General features: G+C 34.8%; 1 protein-coding gene and 1 pseudogene across 1 annotated transcript; both read right to left on the reverse strand.

The window, feature by feature from the left end:
* Positions 1–10178: 10178 nt before the first annotated feature.
* LOC109070310 lies at positions 10179–13326 on the reverse strand (annotated as a pseudogene).
* A 122-nt stretch (positions 13327–13448) lies between these two features.
* asmtl (acetylserotonin O-methyltransferase-like) lies at positions 13449–19659 on the reverse strand. The gene is given in 16 exon segments (XM_042731585.1): positions 13449–13914; positions 14235–14357; positions 14513–14653; positions 16311–16443; positions 16548–16732; positions 16972–17146; positions 17433–17467; positions 17470–17498; positions 17500–17790; positions 18094–18202; positions 18298–18362; positions 18450–18514; positions 18615–18662; positions 18751–18882; positions 18979–19109; positions 19536–19659. Coding segments are annotated over 15 exon segments (1896 nt in total). The 5' UTR covers positions 19072–19109; positions 19536–19659; the 3' UTR covers positions 13449–13642.
* Positions 19660–22515: the final 2856 nt, after the last annotated feature.

A 22515-nucleotide genomic window follows, 5' to 3' on the forward strand; every position in this document is an offset into this window, starting at 1 on the left:
CATTGTACGAAATTCATGCGAAATTCTCAGTTCACAAGTGACTTTTCTCATTTGATAAGGTTGTGCGTTGTAAGGGACCATATTTTCCTAGCAGAAAAAAATTGCATAATTTAATCTCAAATCAATACTTCATGTCCATTATTTATTTATTTGCTGAGAAGCGGAATTAACAAGAATATATACTATCATGTTGTCATTGTTATAGGCCTAATTATTATAGTTTTTAAAAATGTTCACAGCAGAAAATGTTTAAAATGCTTTTAAAGTTTTTATAAATATTTTTTAAAATATCAAAGCAGAAAATGCTGAAAAAGTTCACATATGTTGTTTGAGATTACAATATGAGTAATATGTGAGTGTTTACAGTATGAAATTGACTGACAGAATAACATTATTGCGAAAATGTGGGGCTTTACTTAATGAGTGTGTTCTGATGTGAATCTTATACAGGATATTCCAGCTCATGTGAACGCCGCCCCCTCCTCAGGCCTTTTGATGTGGCTCTCCAGACAGCTCATGCACTATGATGCAGCGCTACTTATCAGCAAGCTTATCATCATCATCAGATGTTTGTCTAAATGTATACTGACAAGAATGTGCTTGTCATATGCTCCATTCCTAAAAATTGAACCTATGACCTTTACAATGGGAAAATACGTGTTTTATTGCTTCTAAGGGGACTTTTTATGTTACTGTTATAATACCTTGCAAAGTCTTTTTTCATGCTCTTCAGCTACAAAATTTTCTAGTGGTTCTTGATAGATAGATAGATAGATAGATAGATAGATAGATAGATAGATAGATAGATAGATAGATAGATAGATAGATAGATAGATAGATAGATAGATAGATAGATGTCACATTAAAATAATGAGTAATCAGCTTATTTGAAAGTTGTTTTAAACAATAAATATTGAATATTTGTCTGTCAATTGAGAGCTAAAATACTCACCACTATTATTATACTCAGCACTAGACCCAGGAAAAAACAACAAAACAACTACCACCAGATAAAAAACACACCTGTTCATGAAGAAAAGCTCCTCTCTCAGTTACTTAACAATGAAGAGGCCTCAGTCTCTAGAGCACAGAAGAAAAGGTGATACAATTTGTACCTGAATCACCAAACCCTGCTGTTCCTCCACTCGTTTCCTTTCCATCCTCTCAACCTCAACCTCACTTCTTACACAGTCTTAGAGTTGGTCAGTGTAGTATGAGAGAGGGCTTTGACATTAACTGTCACATTGGTGGTTTTGCTTTCAATTGTTTCTTATTCACTTCACATTCATTTCTTGGGACTCCAGTAGATTCTTGATAATGTAGAGTTCAAGAGCAGATGCAGAACCAACTACAGATAGAGGGAGGAAGAGAACAAGGGTCAAAGAGATAACCAGGCTAAAACAACTCACTACTATTTTTCTTTTACTGAATTCTTTTTGCAAGATCTTTAAAACCATCAACACCATAATGCTTACTAGTATTCTGTAATTAGCAATCACAACATCTGACCACCAGATGGTGTTGTGACTGTGCCACAAATGAAAAAATGTATGTAATGTATAAATACTGTATATTTAACTATCCATGTTTATAATAAAAAAATAATATCTAAACCATCAGCATTTTTCAACTTCACACATCTGTTCTAAATTTTGGTCATTTTAAATACTGTAATTTTAAAAAAGTTATATGAGTCACATCACTTGTCTCATTAAAAATACCCTAACAAGCAGCTTGACAATCACCTTTCTGTTCCAGCCATAGAAGACTTAATAAAATACATGCAGTAAAGACAATTTCTTTATCATGGACTGCACAAATCATATGCTGAACATTAATTATCACACAAAAGCAGATGCATGGGAAGTGTAATGTGTGAATGTGTGAACAGTCACATTTATGAGCCTGGAGCAGTTGTTTTGTAATAGATAATGTTAATGATTTTGCACACAGAGTATATATTTCAAAGGCAAAAGAGGAAGTGAGTCAGTGAGTTATTTACCCTCTTATCTTGTCTGAAAAAAAAAAATCCTTCAAGTACACCAATTTAATTATTTTGTTTATTCGTCTAATCATTTGCCATCTTTTTAATAAAATTAATTAAAACTAATCCACAGGTTCTGTTCTCAAAAAACATACTTAAGATTTAAGAATCAGGGAGTTTCCCAAAAGCATCGTTAGCTGATCGCAAGTTCCATTAAATATATGTAACGACGTAACTTGCAACGATAGTTGCTTTAGGGAAACGCAACCCCAGGTTGATATTATACAAAACACTTGGGGTCTCCAAATATATAAAATATATAAGGTTCACTTAAATTCAAAGAGTTCACCCTCTTTATTGGTTAATTTATTTATTTTAATTTTTTATTATATTTTTCTATTATTTGTTTTACTGGGTAAATTTGAGAAAAAAATATTTTTAATGTCTCTATATGTTGAAAAATGGATATAAAATCCACATTTTCTGAGAAGTGCATCCCTATATGTGCAATCCTATCTAATGGGTTTTGATCAAGTCAAGAGAACATATTAAAAAATGTTAGGGCAAACTAAATAAAAGTTAATTTGGAATTTTCATAATACTACTACATATTCATAAATATTCATTCATTCATTTTATATTGTACATGTATACATTCCTGAAGTCTCTGATATCACAAATACTTTCTTAACAAACCATGAATGTATACAGGACCATAGTTTCCGAGATGAACTGCATCCCACCATTCCCTCAAGATCTCCACTTGTAATACAGATTAATGAGACTAGTGCTCAGCATTTATGAAACGGTGAATGACAATGACCACACCAACCTTGTCATTTCAATTGTGCCACAGAAAGGACGGATATGTCAAGGTAGGGAGTGAAGGGGAAAAGAGAGCGTCGATTCAAAAGATGAGGATAAATCTTTGAGCAGCACTCGATTCCGTCTGGGCTGCAGAGCAGTTCTCCCCCTCTGGGAAGGGCTGCGTGTCTGCAGAGAAACCGAGCTAAGACGAGACCTGTCAGGAACAAAGAGCGAAATTCCAATGATATGTTTAGCTAAAAGGGTGAGAGAAAAGTGAATCAAAGCAGTGCAGGATCAAAGAAACGCTTCAGTAAAGTCAACTTGGCCGCCAAGAGACCAGCAGGGGATGCATATGATTTATAAGTTGTTCTTCAGAACCTTCTGATGTTGAAGCATTGATTGTTATTGTTGCTAGAGAGAAGAAGTGGGAGACGTGGGACTGAGGTGGAGGGTCACCTATTTGTGCTTCAGAAGTGGAGCTCTGTGATGTGTGACCGTCATCAAACACTGGTCTTGAACAGAGGCACTGGAACACATCAGGGCCAATATGCCACTGCAACAAACGGCGGAAAAGAAAAGCGACAGTTGTTTTGTTTGCGTTGACCTGACTTACATACAATCAAACAAACAGCTTTTGAAAGTCAACATGACTGCGAGTGATGATCAGTGGCAGTTTGTTTGAGTCAAGGGCACGATAAAGGTCAACTAAAGTGTCAATGTCAACAGTGCAGAGTAGTTGCGCTACAAGAGATGTCACGCTGATCTACCATTGCTTTGAATACAACTAATCACAACTTGAGATTTACAATACATTCTAACTGCATTTGCATTAGCAAACCTGCAGCATTCCGTGGATATTCAGATTAAGGGCCCTATTAGTCTTAGCGCATGGTCTGAAGTGCATGACACATCTCCCATTTCTTTTAAGAGCCAGTTGCGCTTGCACCATGGCGGATTCGCTATTTACTTGGCGTAATTTCCGAGAGAAAAGACTGAACGCTTCTCCAGAGAGGAAACGGATCGGCTCATGTGCAAGGTTACAGCTTGTGAGCAGACCATCTACAGGACAAGCCGGATTCCACCAAAGCCCCCTGACAATAATACACAATAATAATCTTTTACATTACAATCCTTTCAATTCTAATATTTGCCATGTTTGTGTGCTGCTCCGAGTCTCTGTGTGTGTAATAAGCGTGTGTGTGTCCCATAGGCGCATGTTATGCGCTCTTTAAATAACAAAAAAATATTCTGGCATTGACATTAGACCAAGTTTCAGTTGGTCAATGGCGCAGTCTATTTCAGTTGCCTCAAAATAGCAACGCCCCAACAATGCCTGAACACACCTCATTTTCAGACCAGCACGCCCATGGGCGCACAAATAGGCTCAAACACATTTGCTATTTAAACAATGTGGCGCAGTATGTGAAAATGATAACAGCGTCTTGCTGAAACTAGCAAAATACACTTGCGTTGATGTCGCGCCTGGTGCCACATTGCACTGGGTGTATGATAGGGCCCTAAAGGTTCATTAATATCATCGTTGTAACAGTACTGGTCACTTTCCAAACATACTTTTAGTCAGTTATCAGGTTTGGTCATCGTTGACATTTTGCAGTGTACATGACAAAAGCAGCTAAGCAAAAACATGTTTTTTGTGAGCTAACCACACTAACCACTAGGCACAAGGTACTGTACGTGTCAGACGTTTCTCCATTTTTCAGAGCATTATCAGACTGACTCAAGCACCTTTCTGCATAGTTATTGTAAATAATAATAATAATAATAACAATAAAGTGCATGTTTCTTTTTTCTCTCATTTTTTTATGGAAATACTTTATTATTTGCTTTCAGTGTTTAGTTCTTTTTTATTTTTTTGATTATTATTTTTTTTATTTTAATGTATTATATTACTTCACAGTTTGTGGGTTACAATATTAATGAACAATAAAGCCAAGATAAAATAAAGGACCTCACTATTATTCAAAAATGTGCAAAATATTTTTGTTACTTTTTTAATATAATAATAATTAATAAATGACTGATTATTTAGTCTAGAAGTAAAAATAAATAAATAAATTAATTAATTTAAAAATTCTTAATTTAAAAATAAACTTACAGACACAACACCCTTATAAATACATGTTGCTGTTTTTAATTATTTCATGGATCACACTATTAAAGAAGAATAAATACAAGATAAAATAGAGGACCTAACTATTATATTAAAATGTGGAGAAAATATTTTTTAAATAATTTAAAAATAATAATAATACACATAATATTTAATAAATTACTGTCTAGAGGTCAAAATATTCCTTAATTTACTAACAAGAAAAGTATCTACTAACAAGAATAGTTTATCTTTTAAACAAACATAAAATTAAGGACACAACATCCTTAGATACATGCTGCTGCTGTTTGTGTTTTTTTTTTTCAAACAGAATGAAAGAGTATAAAGGTGCGTGACATGACAGAGAACATGACATGCAAGACATCTGAAGCGAGCAGTATGTGTGTGTTTATGAGATGCAGCCAGCAGACTGCAAGGTAAGAGTGGTCCACTGGGACAACTCAGAAATAACAACAAAGAGTCATCAGAGGTCTGGATGAAAGCCCTGTCATGAAATATATCACTTCTCACAGTCCACACCTCAATGAGTATGTGCTCATGGATTGACTGACTGAGGCTGCTGCCAGAGCACATGGGATTTTGACCACAACAAACCTTGGATCTAGCGGATACCTCGGAGCAGTCACATTTAATAACACAGAACACAATCACTGGATTACACATAACTGTGCTTTAGCTGTGATATTTGTCAAAGGCACAAGTTTGGCTTTTTTCACAAGTTAAGTCAAAATGGCTTTAGAATTTCTCAGAATTATTTCAGAATGGGTTTTAAAAAATACAAACAAACAAAACAAATATAAAGAGAAAGAACTGCATGCTTTTTAATGGTAAGAATATGTTTGAAAGTTCATGTTTGTTATGATTCTTCTCGACCTGTTTCTTCTAGCAGTTCATCTTACTTCTCACAACCAGTAATGTTTCATTTTCATTTCAACAGTGCCATCAAGTGGACTTCTTGCAACTACTTCGTAGTTGTAAATGTAAAAGCCCAAGCATCATTTTTTTTATTGTGTAGTAATAAAAATAGAGTGCAAGTATTTGGATTTTCAACCAATTCCAGTAAAAAATGTATATGTAAGAATTCTCTGATTCATACAAGGATAACACAGATAATGTTTTAATTTCATGTCACATGTTGTCAATGAACACATAGTTTTCCAAAGTATTAACATGTGGAAACAATTGTACATTTCCTGTTATCTGAAGAAAGTTAACGGTTTTAAACCAGTCATTTTAATATCAAAGCACTTAACACTATTATTATAGCCTAATTACTTGCAGGCTGGCGAGTCCAAACCCCTGTCAAGGTTGCATTTGAAGAAAATTACTTAATATTTATCTGACATGTACAGTATGCTTGGAGTCGGCAAGGCAGTTCACATTACAGAAGATTGCTTTGTATTATGGCCATTTTGGTAAATTACATTGGCCTCTGATCTCTGCCAGTTGATTGACTTGCATGGTTTTCATTATAAAGACTTACAAAGTCTCTGTTGATACTAGTAAACAAAATCAGAGACATAATAGAGAGACTGTGTCCAGCTGTGCTTAAGATTGTAGTTCAGCTTGATTACAGAGGCTTTGAAATGCTCTAGCCGAGGAAGACAATCGTTTTGCTGTTTTTACTCACCCATTATTGCCATGTATGGATGCTTATTACAAACAAAATATTAAGTTTCAGTGAAGGTTGCTCTGTTAGTATATAGTATTGCCAGAAATGTAGCATAGCGATATTTTAGGTAATAAAGTTTAATGTAGGCATACAAGAATAATGTAGGCTATTGTAAAGACAATTCGCTATAATGTCAGGTTGACTGTTTAGGCTATTATCTCGCTTATTACAAGATAACACTCTAAATACAAAATAAAAAAAACTGACATGAAATATGAATTATTTTACAATATTAAGCTTCTTCTGAAGAAAACAGTCCACTACAACGTACGAAAACAGCCGGCCTAGCAACAAGATAAACATTCATATTAAAGGTAGTGTTCATGAGGACATCTTCACTACAATCAATTATTCTCTTGAGACTTTAGACAGCACCACTTACTGAGACATAAGTATGATTGGGAACCGAGAACCGGTTTACTTGTCCCATATTGTCATTAATATAGGCTAGGCTACATGCTGACTTCAACTTGATCCACTTAATAAATAGACTGATATTGTTATGTAAGTATGAGGGTTAGATTGTTTAGTGTGCAAGTCATTTCAAGAGTGATAAAGTGATGGAAAATATTTATTTTCATGCATTTTAAATGTTTAAAAATGTGGAAACATTGCATCACACTGTCTCCTGACTGCATTATTTATTATTTGTAAAATAGGGGGTTTATGGAGTGTGTGTACACATGGTTTAGTATAACAGTTAATATTTTATTAATTTAGGGAAATGTAGCTAGATTTAAGTGTCTTAGCCCTCAAGGGACTGTTTGGCCAACCGGCTTATTCCTGCTAGAAAAGCAAAATGTTATTGATTTGACAGTGTAAAAAACATCAGCTTTGAAGCACATGTGATTGATGGACTAGCATTACTCAATGTTACTTACTACCTTACAGCAACATTACATTCAATGAAAGTAAAATAGTGAAAAAATAATAACAGTTCATTTAAATGGAACTGGAATCAGTTGTTTTTCTATATTTCCTTGAAACACTTTAAATTAACTTTAAATGTGTCCATATTTGAAAGCTTTATATTCTGCTTCTACATTTTGCTACTCTCATCCTTTCTTTACTCCACAGATTGAACTTCATGCCTTGACTTCCTTTCTATCCTCTTTCCATTCCTTCATCTCTTACTTGAATTTCCTGACTTTAAACTCACTTCTGCTTTTTAAAAAGGTAAATTATACATGTCAACTATAAAATAACTAATATCCATTTATTTAATGAATTTGAGTATAATTACTGAGGGTTAAAGGTCAGCCCACTTTACCTGAATCCCACCGGCCCACTTTATCTAACACATTCTGCTCATTTCAGCTAATTCAGCAATATTTAAACACCTTACAAGAAAGCTAACAGATTTTTAAACATTTTGTTCTTTGCATTTTATTCTGTTAACTGTATGGAAACAAAAACAGCAGGAACTGTCCCAATAATATCTGTTATCATTTAGTGAGTAACCTTATAATTTAGAAATGTCTTATGTTGAAGGGTTTTCTACCTTTCACAATGACACAGTCCTCCTTTGAGGCATGGCCACACCCACAAGTGTCATATTGCATCAACCAAACCTATTTTATCATTTAGAGAAACAGTGTCCCTTTAATTAAGAACCATTGTTATGCTCTGAAAGTGCAAACCCATTGAGCACAGTACACTCAAACTTAAATGGCCCACTTTACCTGAATTCACTACCTAGTGAATCTAGTGTAAAATGCATTTATGACAAGAAATGAGGGTGAAATATTACAATTCCAATAAAAATACATTTTGGCTAAATGCTGTTTGCATTAACACAGCCAAAAAAAAAAAAAAAAAAAACGCCAATATGGTTACATTAATAAGCAGGGTTTCCGTGATTGATTGATCGGGAATATTTTGAATCTGCCTGCTAAAAGCCACAATCAACCAATAAGAATCAAGAGCGCATATTTGAGAGAACAGTGTGATTTTTTTAAGGCTTTAAAAATCTTAAAAAAGTTTAATAAACGTTGAATTGCCACAAACCCTAAATATTTAAAAATGAAAAGCATATAGGGTAGGCTATTCACTTTTATTGAATTTACAAGAATTCTTGGTGTTCAAACACCACTGTGAGTAGTCTTACAGAATTTCTCTCCATATAGTGTGGAATAAGATTACAATAGCTCTACATGCTAAAAATGGTTTAACGTTTCAGTGTCATTACTGAACTCACAATGTCCTTCCTTCCTTGCCCTCACATTTCTACTTCTAAAAGCGGGATCTACTTCATCAAGATCAGCCTGACGCAACCAAACACTGAGACTGACAAGAAAATGACCATGAAAATATGACTCCCCTCATTATCCAAGATGGAAAATTCTTAAGCGGACTTCCAAAAAGAGAAATCATGGAAATACACTTTTCGTGTCACATAAGGTCTGACTGTAAAAGCCATGTCTCTGGCTCCACACAATTTCTGCTGGAACACTTTTCTAGGCTCTCTTTCACTGCTTAGACAATCTGTTGTGAATTAAAGAGTCATATTTAATACGTCTATGATTCCATCGGACACCAGCTCTCAGTTGGTTTTTCAAGCCCAACTTGAGAAAACGTTTAAAGTGTCGAATGTTATTCTGTGTGTTTGAACTCCACATTTTTTTCTTGAGAGTGATATTGTATACCCTTGTTACCACAGACCTTGGCTAGAAGAACTGAAAAACTGTGCTGAGCGACTACAAGAACATGGTACTGAATAAATGCAGGACAAAATGCTGTTGTGCCATCTTGAGGAGGTGTTGTGGTATTGCATGGTATTGATGGCTATGGCTCAGATTCATGAAGCAATATTATAGATAAATTCAATAAACTCATATACACTATCGGTCAAAAGTTTGAGATCAGCAAGACTTGTAATGTTTTTTAAATAAGTCTCTTATGTTCATCAAGGCTGCATTTATTTGATCAAAAATACAAAAAAAAAAAAAAAACAGTAATCTTGCAAAATGTTATTACAATATAAAATAATGGTTTCTATATTAATATCCTTTAAAATATCATTTATTTCTGTGATGCAAAGCTGAATTTCCATCAGCCATTATTCCAATATAAAGTGTCACACGATCCTTAAGAAATAATTTTAATATGCTGATTTATTATTAGAATTATCAATGTTGGCAACAGTTGTGTTGCCAAAATATATATTTAATATTGATGCTGAAAATTCAGCTTTGCATCACACGAATAAATTAGATTTTAATGTATATTAAAATAGAAAAATGTTATTTTACATCATAATAATGTTTCACAATATATTTTTGTCCAGTATTTTTGATCAAATAAATGCAGCCTTGATGAGCATAAGAATCTCCTGTAAAAAAAAAAAAAAAAAAAAAACTTAAAAATCGTTCTGATCCAAAACTTTTGACCGGTAGTTTATATATTTTAAATAATTTTGAGCAGAAATATAAAACACCTTTCCCTTATATTACCAATTTTAGAATTGTAATGTGCTTTCTTTTAATAAAATATTGGTTATTTATCATTAAATGACAAAGCATTTTCTAAACAAAAAAATATAGCAACAAACAAAATTAATGAAAATTATTAATTGCTTTTGGCATCTAAAACAATTTAACCAAGACTACATCTGTGCGGAGTGGGGAGGGTTTGGTTAAAGTTTGACAAAGCTGTGTGGTAAAAGCTATTCTACTATCTTTTAGCACATATTTTTTAAACAAACTTCTTGAATTCATCATAAAGCATGAGCACAAATGCTCCCCCCATTCCTCTGAGTACATAAGACAGAGCCACTTTGAAGAAAGCTTTTCCACCCTCATCACGAGCGATCTTTCTCCAGCAGTCAAGGGTTCCAGTGTACATAATATCCGCTGGGAAAACAAAAGACAAAGGCCTGAGATGAAATAAATGCACACTTGATGGAGAACAGTGCATATGTTTGAGTATGTCTGTTGTGTACCTCCTTTGCGCCCGGACTGCATCATCATGCGACGCCGCACAGTGTCAAATGGATAGGACACCACGCCAGCCACTGCTGTCACAGTTTGTGCAATCATCCAGCTGACCACAATGTGGGTGTTCATCGGGTCGGGAAGCATGCCTGCACAGCACCACACGCAATTATGCATGCATGTTTCTTATATATTTGAAGAATTGAAGAACTTGAACTTGAACTGGCCATATCACAAGTTAAATTAGAAAGACAGAAAGAGGAATTGCAATTCTGAATACTAAATTGTAATAGTAAAACACAGGTAATGCTGCATTCTGGGAAATGAAGTGATCTCTCACCCTGGTCCCCAAAAATATGATGACATATAAACTAAATACAAATTTTTAAAGGTGTTTTTTTTTTTTTTTTAATTTTAAAACTAGTATTCTTATTAAGTAGAACTATTACAAATAGTTTCCATTCACTGAAATAAATCTGAAATAAAATAAAATAAAATTAGGAAACTGAAGTTAATCTAAAATTCTAAAAGTTCTAAAATTACTAAAACTGCACCTGCCTACTTCTACTCACTTCTGAGTGTCTACATCCCCTCCAGAAATCTGAGATCTATGAGTAAAGCAACCATGGTACCAACGCACAAAAGCATTTTCCAGAACATTTTTGTAAGTCGCTTTGGATAAAAGTGTCTGCTAAATGAAAATATAAAAACACAATCTAACTCAAAATGTTAATAAATACTATAATAATATATAAACAACAGTAAAATAACATTTTCAAACAAGTCTTTGTCCAGCCAAGATTTAAAGTTTGCTTTTGCTTTTCTAGTAAAACCAATGTAATTTTTATTGAGAATTTTTAAAATTTCAATTTATTAAAAAAAGTACTAATTCAAATTATGAATAAATACTATAACACTAAAACAACCCTGTTTCAAACAAGACTTTGTCAGTCTAAAATTCAAAGTAATTATTTGCTTTTCTACTAAACGCTACAATTATTCTATTCAGATTTTAAAATTCTACTTCAAAACATTCCAAATTGAATTCTGAATTCTGTTTTCTACCTCTATTCAAATGATTTCTAATTCAAGTAATACACTGGAATTTGAAAGGCAGTCTAAAATCAGTCCAGAACTGCGCACAACCCTGAAAATCACATCATCTGAAGCACAAACCTATTACCTTTAGCAGTGTCATAGATTCTGAAGTAGGCGGCCCTAAATACTGATGCCCTGGACAGAGACGTTGAAGCCCTGATACAGACCCCGCAACCCGCCTGACCTAAAGATTTTGGTCAGACAGTCAAGCAAATTCATTGAACTCTGGTGCTGCCAGCTTTGCCGACATTTGCAGCCAAGCGGGTACGAGCGAAATCCAGGGGGTAGACGAAGCAGAGGGAAGTGGCCCCTGCAGCTCCACCGGAGTGCCAAGTTGCCGGCGAAGTATCGCAAGGACTGCGTGTGCTTATCAACGCTACCCAAGCATATCTGTTTGTACTTGTCCTTGAAGGCAAAATTGAGGGCTTGTTTGGGGAAATATAGCGAATGACGTTGGCTAGGTTGTCGTGCCAAAATGAAGCAAAGCCTTGTTCCTTAGGAATCCTCACAATACAGTCAACAATACACTGATCTGCTTGCTGGCATGTTGTATAAAGTGAAACACACAATACTGTGAGATACATGATATCTGGATAGATTTTTTGTTGTTTGATTGTCCTTGAGCAATATTTCAAATACTGAAAACTGTGAAATACTATTACCATTTAAAAGAACCTTTTTTAGCAGTTTATATAAAGTAATTTCTATTTTAATACACTTTAAAATGCTATTTATTTCTGTGATGATGCTAAAGCTGTATTTTTGAGCAGCCATTATTTCCGTTTTCAGTGTCACATGATCCTTCAGATATCATTCTAATGTGCTGATTTGCTGCTCAAGAAACATTTATTATTATTATCAATGCTGAAAACCGCTGCGCTGGTTAATATTTTTATGGAAACCATAATACATTTTCCTAATATTCTTTGATGAATAAGAAATTCGAAAGAAAAGCATTTTATAATATATATATATATATATATATATATATATATATATATATATATATATATATATATATATATATATAATATTTCACAATATTGCTGCATTAGTGAGCCTAAAAGACTTCTTTCAAAAACATAAAAAAATCTTGAGGATTCCAAACGTTTGTATGGTAGCATTTAGTTCTGACATAATTTTCTTCTGATTTTAGATGCCCCTCTTGGCAAAAATCATCCCTAATGCATAAAGTATGGGCCTGCAACATGAGACCAGACTGCAGGGGGCAAGATGTGCCACCCAACCAGCTACTGGAAATTCAGTTTGGCCTTAAAATACGATACATTTGGAAAAAGCCGCTGCGACCCCACCGGCCAAGAAGTCTTTAGCAAAAGAAAGTGCAGCATCAGCCATAACGATAATACTTAAGCTTAGTGTATTATAAACACGATATACTAAACGTGCTGGCAGAAGCAGGAGGTAAAGCGGGACGTGATGAGGATGCTGCGAACGACATACTGCGCTAACTCTCGAGGTTTCTCGCGATATTTGCTCCCGAATTACTAGGGTCGAGTAAAGACGCTGTGTACAACACAGAACTTACATTTTAATGACATGCTATATCTATTAATTAATAACTTCATAATGAATTGTCCATTATATAAAATTCTAATTGATTCCATGTATTTTATTATATTATTGCAATCTAAGAGATTTGAACTATAAACCAACATACAAAAGCAGTGCTGAATTACCAGTACCTCTGTATAATTGGACTTTTTACTTAAAACCCTTAGTTATGATATATTGCTCTATAATCTATTCCCTATAAGACTACAAACCCCATTTCTCCCTATAAAAGCTAAAGACAAGAACGCTGTCTTTTGATTCAAAACCATATTTAATTCAATATACAACATTAACAGTTAAAACTGTTTCTGTGATTAATAATAATCATGTACAAATACTTTTTTTGAGCATTTAGGTCAAAAAATGTTGATAATATTTGAACACAGCTAAAACATTGAACTAGAATAAGTCAACTGTAGTGTTTCCAAAATGCTGTAGTCATTCTATCACTCAAGTTCTGCAGTCTCAATGGATGCTGAAGAACAGCCTAGTAATGTTCTTCTGTCATTTGGGTCTTCTTTCACAAATAGCATGGCATCCAGCAGGTTGTCCGTGTGGCTGATGTGTTTGAGAGTGAAGCCATGTTTCTGCAGTAAGTCACTGTATTCGGTGGGGCTCCTCTGCTTTCCTTCTGTCATACTGAGGGCTTGCAACAAGGCTCGGCTTGGGCTTTTCCTTTCCTCATCCAACAAGATCTCAGACACCAGAAGCCCACAACCTGTTTGGTAGCAATACATTCATAAACAAAACATTTAAACCCTTGACCTTGTAATTTTGATGACCTTCAGATGTTCTAAATGTTTGCACAATTAGAAATACTTTAAAGGAACAAGTGATGTTAAGATAGAGTTTATACTGTATGAATCAATTAGGCCAGGAGTTCACAAACAGGGATGAAAATACCCCCAGGGGGCGCTAAGGGGCCATTTACAAAGGGATCATCATATTAGAGGGTCCTTGGCATTAAAAAGTGTTATATACTTCAGAATCAGGCTTACACGTTAATAATTTAATAATGTTACTTTTTAAAGCACTTACCTGGTGTGCACATTTTGGACAGTTTACTCAATAATACATCCAGTTTCTCATCAGACCAATCATGGAGGATTCGTGCAAGAATATACAGGTCTGCTTTAGGCAGGTCATCTTTAAAGAAATCTCCTATTGTGCAAATAGAAAGAAAAACAAAAAGTGAGAATAAACAGTCAAGAATTTCATAAGGCCTTCTGCACATTACTCAGGATGTATTAAACAAGAATATTAATACACTGTAAAATACTTCATTATAAAAGTGATCATATAAAGTCTTCACTGACCTGCAACAAATGACACTCTGTCATCAGCCTCTTTAGGCTGAAAGTGGCGTCTCATCTCAATGACTTGTGGCAAGTCAAATACAATAACTGACAGTCCAGGATGTGCTTTTGTAAACTCGTATGCCATGGCACCAGTGCAACCTGTGTGAGAACAGAATGTGCTTTTCTAAAATGCTCATATCGTAAAATATATATAATTCATAACTCTAGACTACACCTCAGAAGTTTGGAATTTTCTGATTTTTTTCAAAAAAGGTTTCTTATGCTCAACAAAGTGGCATTTACAGTATTTGATCAAAAATACAATAAAACAGTAATACTGTGATGAAATATTTTAATTCAAAACAACCATATTCTATTTCAATACACTTTAAAATGTAATTTATTCCAATGATTCAAAGCTGAAGTTTCAGCAACGATGGTTCCAGGCTTCAGTGTCACATGATCCTCCAGAATTCAATCTATTCTGATTTGGTGCACTAGATACATTTCTTCATATTATCAATGTTGTAAAGTTGTGCTGCTTAATATTTTTTGCATAAACTATGAAACAGTTATTTTTTTTAGCATTCTTTAATGGAAAGAAAGTTTTAAAGAATAGCATTTTTTTGAAACGTACAGCTCTGTACTGTCACTTTAAATGCAGTTTAATGCTTCCTTGCTGAATTTAAATGCATTACTATATTTCCCTTTTTTAAGTAATCTTACTAACATCAAAATATTAAATGGTATTTTAAATCTGTTATAAATTTGTTAAATACTCAATGATTTGTATGCTTCCTCCCACACACCTAGCTAGATACAATGACACACACACACACACTCACAATCACAATAATACATATACAGGAGTTATCAGAATGATTTTGAAATGTCAGCTATCAGTATATATGTTCATTTGTTCAAGTGATTCCGTATTTGGCACATTCTTCACTTCCATAATAAAAAATAAACATTTAAATGTTAGTGCATATTTATTTCATGTCAGAATCAGGTTTAAGTGAATTTGCAGGACCATCTGTTTGTCCAAACAAACAAAGATGGCTGAAGATTTTGGAAACACTAATATCTTTATGATTCCTTTTAGTTACTCTAGTGTCACAGAAATGAAACCCTTCACCCTTTAAGTAACTTTAAAGTTTATAACTTTTTTTGTCGGTGTGGAAAATAAAGTCTAGCTCTAAATTTAGGTCAAAGCAGGTAAAGAGAATAAACAGGATACAATTAAGACAGATGTCCTTGGCATAAAATCCCCTGAGAGTACTGGTAATTAGAAGCATATATAATTTGCATAACAAGGTTGCAACTCCTTTTCAGATAAGCAGCTTTTGAGAACAAGCTCTTTCAGAATAAAATATGCATGCACTATGCTCTAGTGAAATCTCAAATTATGCAAGACAGCAGTGGGACGGTGGTTTCTGCACATCATATCTGTGCGTTCTCGCGGTCACTCGCTCATGTCTCAATGGGAAGCCAGGCACGCAATGTTTTGATCTGTTTTTTTTTTTTGTTTGTTTGTTTATAATCCTGAACATTAGAAAAAAAAGCTGAGAGAATGTTCTTTTACTGATTTTTTTCTTTAATCCATATTTGAATTAAACATTTGATTTCATTTCTTTTTAATATTTTCTTTTAGTGATTTTAATATTTATTTGACTTTGAATTGACCTGATATATTAAGGCTGTCCATTGAAAAAAGTTAGAGCCTGCATTTGATTAATCAGTATATCTAAAAACGAACCAACTGATAGCCTTTATTTTATCATCTGTCTCTATTTTTAACGTAAAAATAATATACCTCCAATGTCACAAGCTGTTTTGTAGGGAGAAAGATCAAACGCTGTTGCCACATCTTTTCCAGTCACCCTTGCGATGCTGTGCATTGCATCCATGAATCGTATCTTTACTTCATCTTTACTGTAGTAGGCATCCTAGAAAACAACAAAGCAGTTCTACTTAATACTGAAATGTCAATAGCTTTTGAAAATGCATGCTCCATAGGTGATATAAGCAGATGTGTTTAACTCGCGTTTACCTGAAACACATCCTCATTCTTCTTCCCAAACGCTCGCTCATGTTGGCTGGTGCCCTCCCTGACAGCATTCTCTAGATGGCTGAAGAGAGGCCACACCATATCATTGCAGTGGAGAATGTACCCATTCAATGACTCTGGGCTCTCTGATACCAGGAAGCGACTGGCCTGTTCTGTATTTCTATACACTGCAACAGACAATAAACAATGATACATTCACAGTCCACCTCCAGACATGGCATTGAAGAGAACATGTAATAAACAATCAGTAGGAGGAAATGCATGTATGCGAGTGCCTTGCTTTAATGAACAGAGAATAGTGCTTGTCAGTTATAAATGGACCATGAGCTTAGAGGTTTCAGAACTCGCATTTAGGGAAACCACATACTATTTCTACAACAGTAAAACGGCAGTACGTAAATCTTACCACTAGTATTTTGCTGCTTGACCCGTTCTAGAAGCCCTAAAGAGACAGCAGCTTCCAAAAGCCTCTCAGTGCCTAAAACAGAGGCGTTGATTTGGCCAGCTACCTCTTCTAATGTCAGACTGTTAGAGCTGTTCAATACATCAAACACCTTCAGTTTGGATGCTGTGAATAGAGTCTGATAAACAAATGCATAGCAGAGCAGTTAGCACACATTTCCCCATTGATAAATCATGCAAACCATTTGTAATTTAATGGTTCATGTGTAAATGAATGCACTGACAGCATAATAGCTAAATTGAGTTAAAATATTAAAGTTGTAGTTCACACAAAAGTGAAAATTCTGTCATTATTGACTTGCTCAAACCTATATGCTTTTAATTTTGATTACCACAAGAATTTTTATCAAAATTGCACTCTGGCATAAGTAAACTATTCTTTAACATGTAAAGAATCATGACTACCTTTGAAGCTTTGAACCCATCCAGTAAGCTGACATACTGTGGGGGATGTCCTGTCTGCTGCACTCCGCCAATCACAATCTGTTCTTGCATTGACGACTGACTGACATCTTTACCATTTTCCAATAGCTCAACCTCCCCATTTGCGGCACCTTCAGACAGGCTGTTAACCAGAGACCAAGCCTCATCTGATTCCCGTTTGACCTTATGGGCTGGACTCTCAGGTGGGCTGTTAAAAATCAACCCCAGCTGCTTGCAGAAGTGGTTAAGAGGGAAGCCTACCACATTAAGAAAATCTCCTTTCACATACTCCACCAACATGCCACCCAAAGCCTGGATCCCGTAACCACCAGCTTTGTCCCTGCAAAGCACAGATAAATCTGTCAATCTCAACATTGATCAGATTCTGCATGGCAGGCGAAATGCCAGAGTACAGAAAATGGATTTATTTACTCAAAGTGGACTCCCTTACTCAAAAATGTACCTTGCTGAATTTTCCCTTGTCATTTTCGACACGTCAAAGCAAACACAAAAATGATGAAAAAATCTATAAAGGTCCAAATTCCGCAGGTTCAGCAAGTTCAAATTTCCTGAACATGCTCAGCAAACATGATCACAGCCATCAATGTATTTAGCATATGAAAAGCAATACACATAAACTCACATGGGCTCTCCACTGTTGATGTATTCCCAGAGCATCTCCTCAGATAATTCCGCAAATTTAACTTTTGTCTCTTCATAAAAATCAACCACTTTGTAGTCTGTATCTGAGCCTGCAAAGAAGAATGATTCATCTTTAAAATGATCTGTCTATTTTACAAATACAAGACTTTAACTGTAAAAATAAATATATTAAACTTTCACGTACCACTTTTATCATGGCAGAGCACAATAGCTACACCCGTGAATACGCTATGTTCCTTACCACTCAACCTGGAATACAATCATTTCAATATATTTTAGTTTCTGCATGAGTGTAATAAACGTCTCAATTAAGACAACAAAAAAATGAAAATGCACCTAGACAGCATACGGTAAGCATCTTGTTTATCTGTAGGCTTCTCCAAGATCAAACCATCAACTGTCTGAGGACAAAAAGAGAAGACAAATTTAACAAGGCAATTTTACAGACAGAATATCATATGTAGAATCTATTATATTCTATTATATTGTACAGCTACTTACCACAACAGTGTCTGCTCCAATCACAACATCTGGACTTTTCAAGTGTTTCTGAATCCATCACATATACAGTTATACAGAATTGTAAATGATCAGAAACTAGAATTTGCTTTCTCACATACAGATATAAACAACTTACAAACGGCATCCGGTGAGCCACTTCCAAAGCCTTCTGTTTGGCTGTCTCCACTGCGTAGTCATATGGGCTCTTAAATAAGGATTTATCCAATGTTTCTTTAAACCAAGAAGGAACCACCTCGAACCGTAAACCCTGCCTCATCAATGCAGAGGAAGAAAAGAGAAAGCACTGATCATTCAAAGTTCACTGTCCATGTACAAACCTAGTAAAAATAACCAAAACCCTTACAGCATTAGATAAAATCTCCAGTCGTCGTGGAGATGCGCTTGCCAGGACAACAAGCTTTCCACTCAGCTTGGATATTACTGGATTTAACAGCATGATACACCTTCCCTTTCTGTCACTTCCAGAGGTCGATCCTGGGAATCGAGAGAAACATTAGCCTATATGCATGTCAAAAACAACAAGTTTTATACCTGGACATGCAGTTGAAGCACATGGCTTATAAAGCAAAATCATAAGTGCATATGCTCAACCAGCAAAATCTGTGTTCTCAGGGACAGCAACCTCGATAATGCTTGAAGGTGAGCTTGACCACAGTTTATCCAGATCATAATTGAGAAGACCAGTCTATCCATTTCTAAGAACAAGGACAGTGTAGTTGTATTGGAAGTGTATTTAGTCTAGTTATACAGCAGTGTGTTCATGCAAGAACTTAGCGTGGCGAAAAGCGGTAACGTTATTCATTTATTCATGTTTTGACATTAATGCATTCAGGAGTAGCAAATTACACACATACAAAATGGGTAACTATTAATTTATCTTTATTCTTTTTAAGCATTTACCTGGAAAGGCTTGCTCCACTCAACTCTTTGCGCTTCCCGAAAGGTAGTGCACTGAGAGAGACAGCAGAGATCCTGAAGAGGCGGAGTCTAACACGCACGCACATGCGCAGTTACCTGTCGTGATGTAACAACACGATACTTCTTCTTCTTCTTCTTTTTAATGTTTAACCGCCACCATAACGATACTCCTGCGTGACCACGTGTAAATGGAGTGTAGTTTCATTTATTCTGGAATTGTCATTATACTGAACAGCTTTGGAAAAATATTGGTTCATTAATTAATAATATCCAGCATGATGTATCTATTACTTTCAAAGAAATTATTTGAGGACATTATGAATCTGAATTATTTTTAAAAAGTATTTAAACACTATTGTCAGAAAATAAGAAAGCAAGTAGAACTATCTCATTTTGCAATTACTTTATTTTGTATACTATAGTTGATGGTTAAATGTCTTACCCTGAAGTTCTTATGTTTTTGTCTTTTATTTTTCCTACTTTTTCTCTTGTAATCTTTGTTTTCAGTTGGCATAATGTATATTTTTGATACTTTGTGTATTTGTACAAAATTTTTTTAACTGTAATCTTTCTTTGCATTAATAAAAAAGAGGGGGGGGGAGTAAATGGAGTGTAGGAAATGACAGTTGTATCATCATGACAAAAGGCACCAATATTATATAAAATGTTACATCAGTAGTTACATTTATATGTATGCGGCTTTTAATCTAAAAAATTGCTTATTTTCTATTAAGTAAATTTTCTACATGACAAATAAATTACATTTTAAAGCAAAAACACATTTCAGGTAGGCTATGTTTCATAATATAAAATACAAGTATGTTGGTGATTGTATAAAACCATGTAAAGGATATGATATGTACTAAGATTACATGTTGTTTTTTTTTTTTTTTGAAGTCAGTAGTTGGTTCGCTAAGATTAGATGAATTGCTCACCTAAAGAGTGATAGTACGCCTCCAACTGCAAGACAAATTTAACAACAAAAGAAATAAAACATTTCTTAGAATAGTCAGTTTCTTAAAACCTTCTCATTACTTTAAATTGCCTAATGTACCCATGTAATGTGCTCCTGTGGCTCAGTGGTAGAGCATTGCATTAGCAGTGTAGAAGGCTTTGGGTTCAGTTCCCAGGGAACAGACATATTGATAAAAAAAAATGTATAGCCTAAATGCACTGTAAGTCACTTTGGATAAAAGCGTCTGATAAATGTAATGTAATGTTATATGGATGCCTGCTACAAACTCAAATTTGAAGAATGTGTAGGGCCATACAAATATGACAGTAATATGTCCACTGTTTGATTTCAAAATTGGGGGTACAATTGGCTTTGTTTTCCTACTGATGGCCTCTTTACAGTCCTCATATTATATTTACATTTATTTACATTGCTTTGACTGTTCTCTAGATCCCTTGATCATATCAATGAATATGTTGAGTCATTTGGGAATGCCCACGGTATTTAAATAAAAAAAGTCAGTAAAAATATCCATAAACCAGCAATGAGAAGGTTTATAAGAAACCTTAAAAACTATTCTAAGAAATGTTTTTGTTTTATTTCTTTTGTTTTTAAGTTTGTCTTGCATTTGGAGGCTTACTATCACTATAGGTGAGCAACTCATCTCATCTTAGCCCACAGTTATTGATTTGAGAAAAACGATTTATGATTTATTTTTACATTTTGAGCAATCTTAATCCAGATTTTATACATTTACACACACACACACACACACACACACACACACACACACACACACACACACACACACACACACACATACACACACATATAATATTGTTTTTTTTTTGTAACTTATTTCAAAAAGTGAAACTTTCATTCTAGATTCATTACATGTAAGGTAAAACATTTCAAAAGTTTTTTGTTTTAATTTTGATAATTAGAGTTTACAGCTCATGAAAGCCAAAAATCCAGTATCTCAAAATAGAATATTTTCTAAGATCAATCAAAAGAAAGGATTTGCAAAACAGAAAAGCTCAAGTTCTTTATAGTATGTTCATTTATGTATTCGAAACTTGGTTGGGGCTCCTTAAGCAGAAATTCCAGCATCAGTGAGGTGTGGCATGAAGCGATCAGCCTGTGGCACTGCTAAGGCATTATTGAGTCTTCAGCTCGTCTGTATTGTTGGATGGACTATTTCTCATCTTTCTCTTGAAAATATCCCATAGATTCCATATGAGTTTAGGTCAGGCATGTTGGCTGGCCAATCAAGCACAATAATATCATGGTCAGCAAACTGCTTGGAAGTGGTTTTGGCACGGTGGGCAGGTGCTAAAGTCCTGCTGAGAAAGGAAATCAGCATCTCCATACAGCTTGTCAGCAGATGGACACATAAAGTGCTTCAAAACCTCCTGGTAGATGGCTACATTGACTTTGGACTTGACAAAACACAGTGGATCAACACTTCCAGTCAACTTTGCATTTAATATGCTTTGATACAGCACTCTGTGAACAGCCACCCCTTTCAGTAATGACCTTCTGTGACTTACTGTCTTTGTGAAGGGTGTCAACGATCATCTTCTGGACCATTGCCAAGTCAGCAGTCTTCCCCATTATTGTGATTTCAAAGAACAAGAGATACCCTGAATTTATACTGTAGGGACAGTCTTTTTAACAAAACTCAAACGTGTTCCTGTGGCTCAGTGGTAAAGCATTGCATTAGCAGTGCAGAAGGTTGTGGGTTTGATTCCCAGGGAACACATGTTAGGTAAAAATTGATAGCCTGAATCCACTGTAAGTTGCTTTGGATAAAAGCGTCTGCTAAATGCATAAATTTAATTTTAATTTATTTAAATTTAAATGTAAATATTCAAAAGTTTTGAGAAACTGGATTTTTTTTTAATTTTCATGAGCTGTAAGCTCTAATCATCAAAATTAAACAAAACAAAAAAAAAAAAACTTCCGAAATGTTTTACTTTACATGAAATTAATCTAGAATATATGAAA

The sequence above is a fragment of the Cyprinus carpio genome, chromosome B9, assembly GCF_018340385.1.
Source record: "Cyprinus carpio isolate SPL01 chromosome B9, ASM1834038v1, whole genome shotgun sequence".
In the NCBI taxonomy this organism is placed as follows: domain Eukaryota; kingdom Metazoa; phylum Chordata; class Actinopteri; order Cypriniformes; family Cyprinidae; genus Cyprinus; species Cyprinus carpio.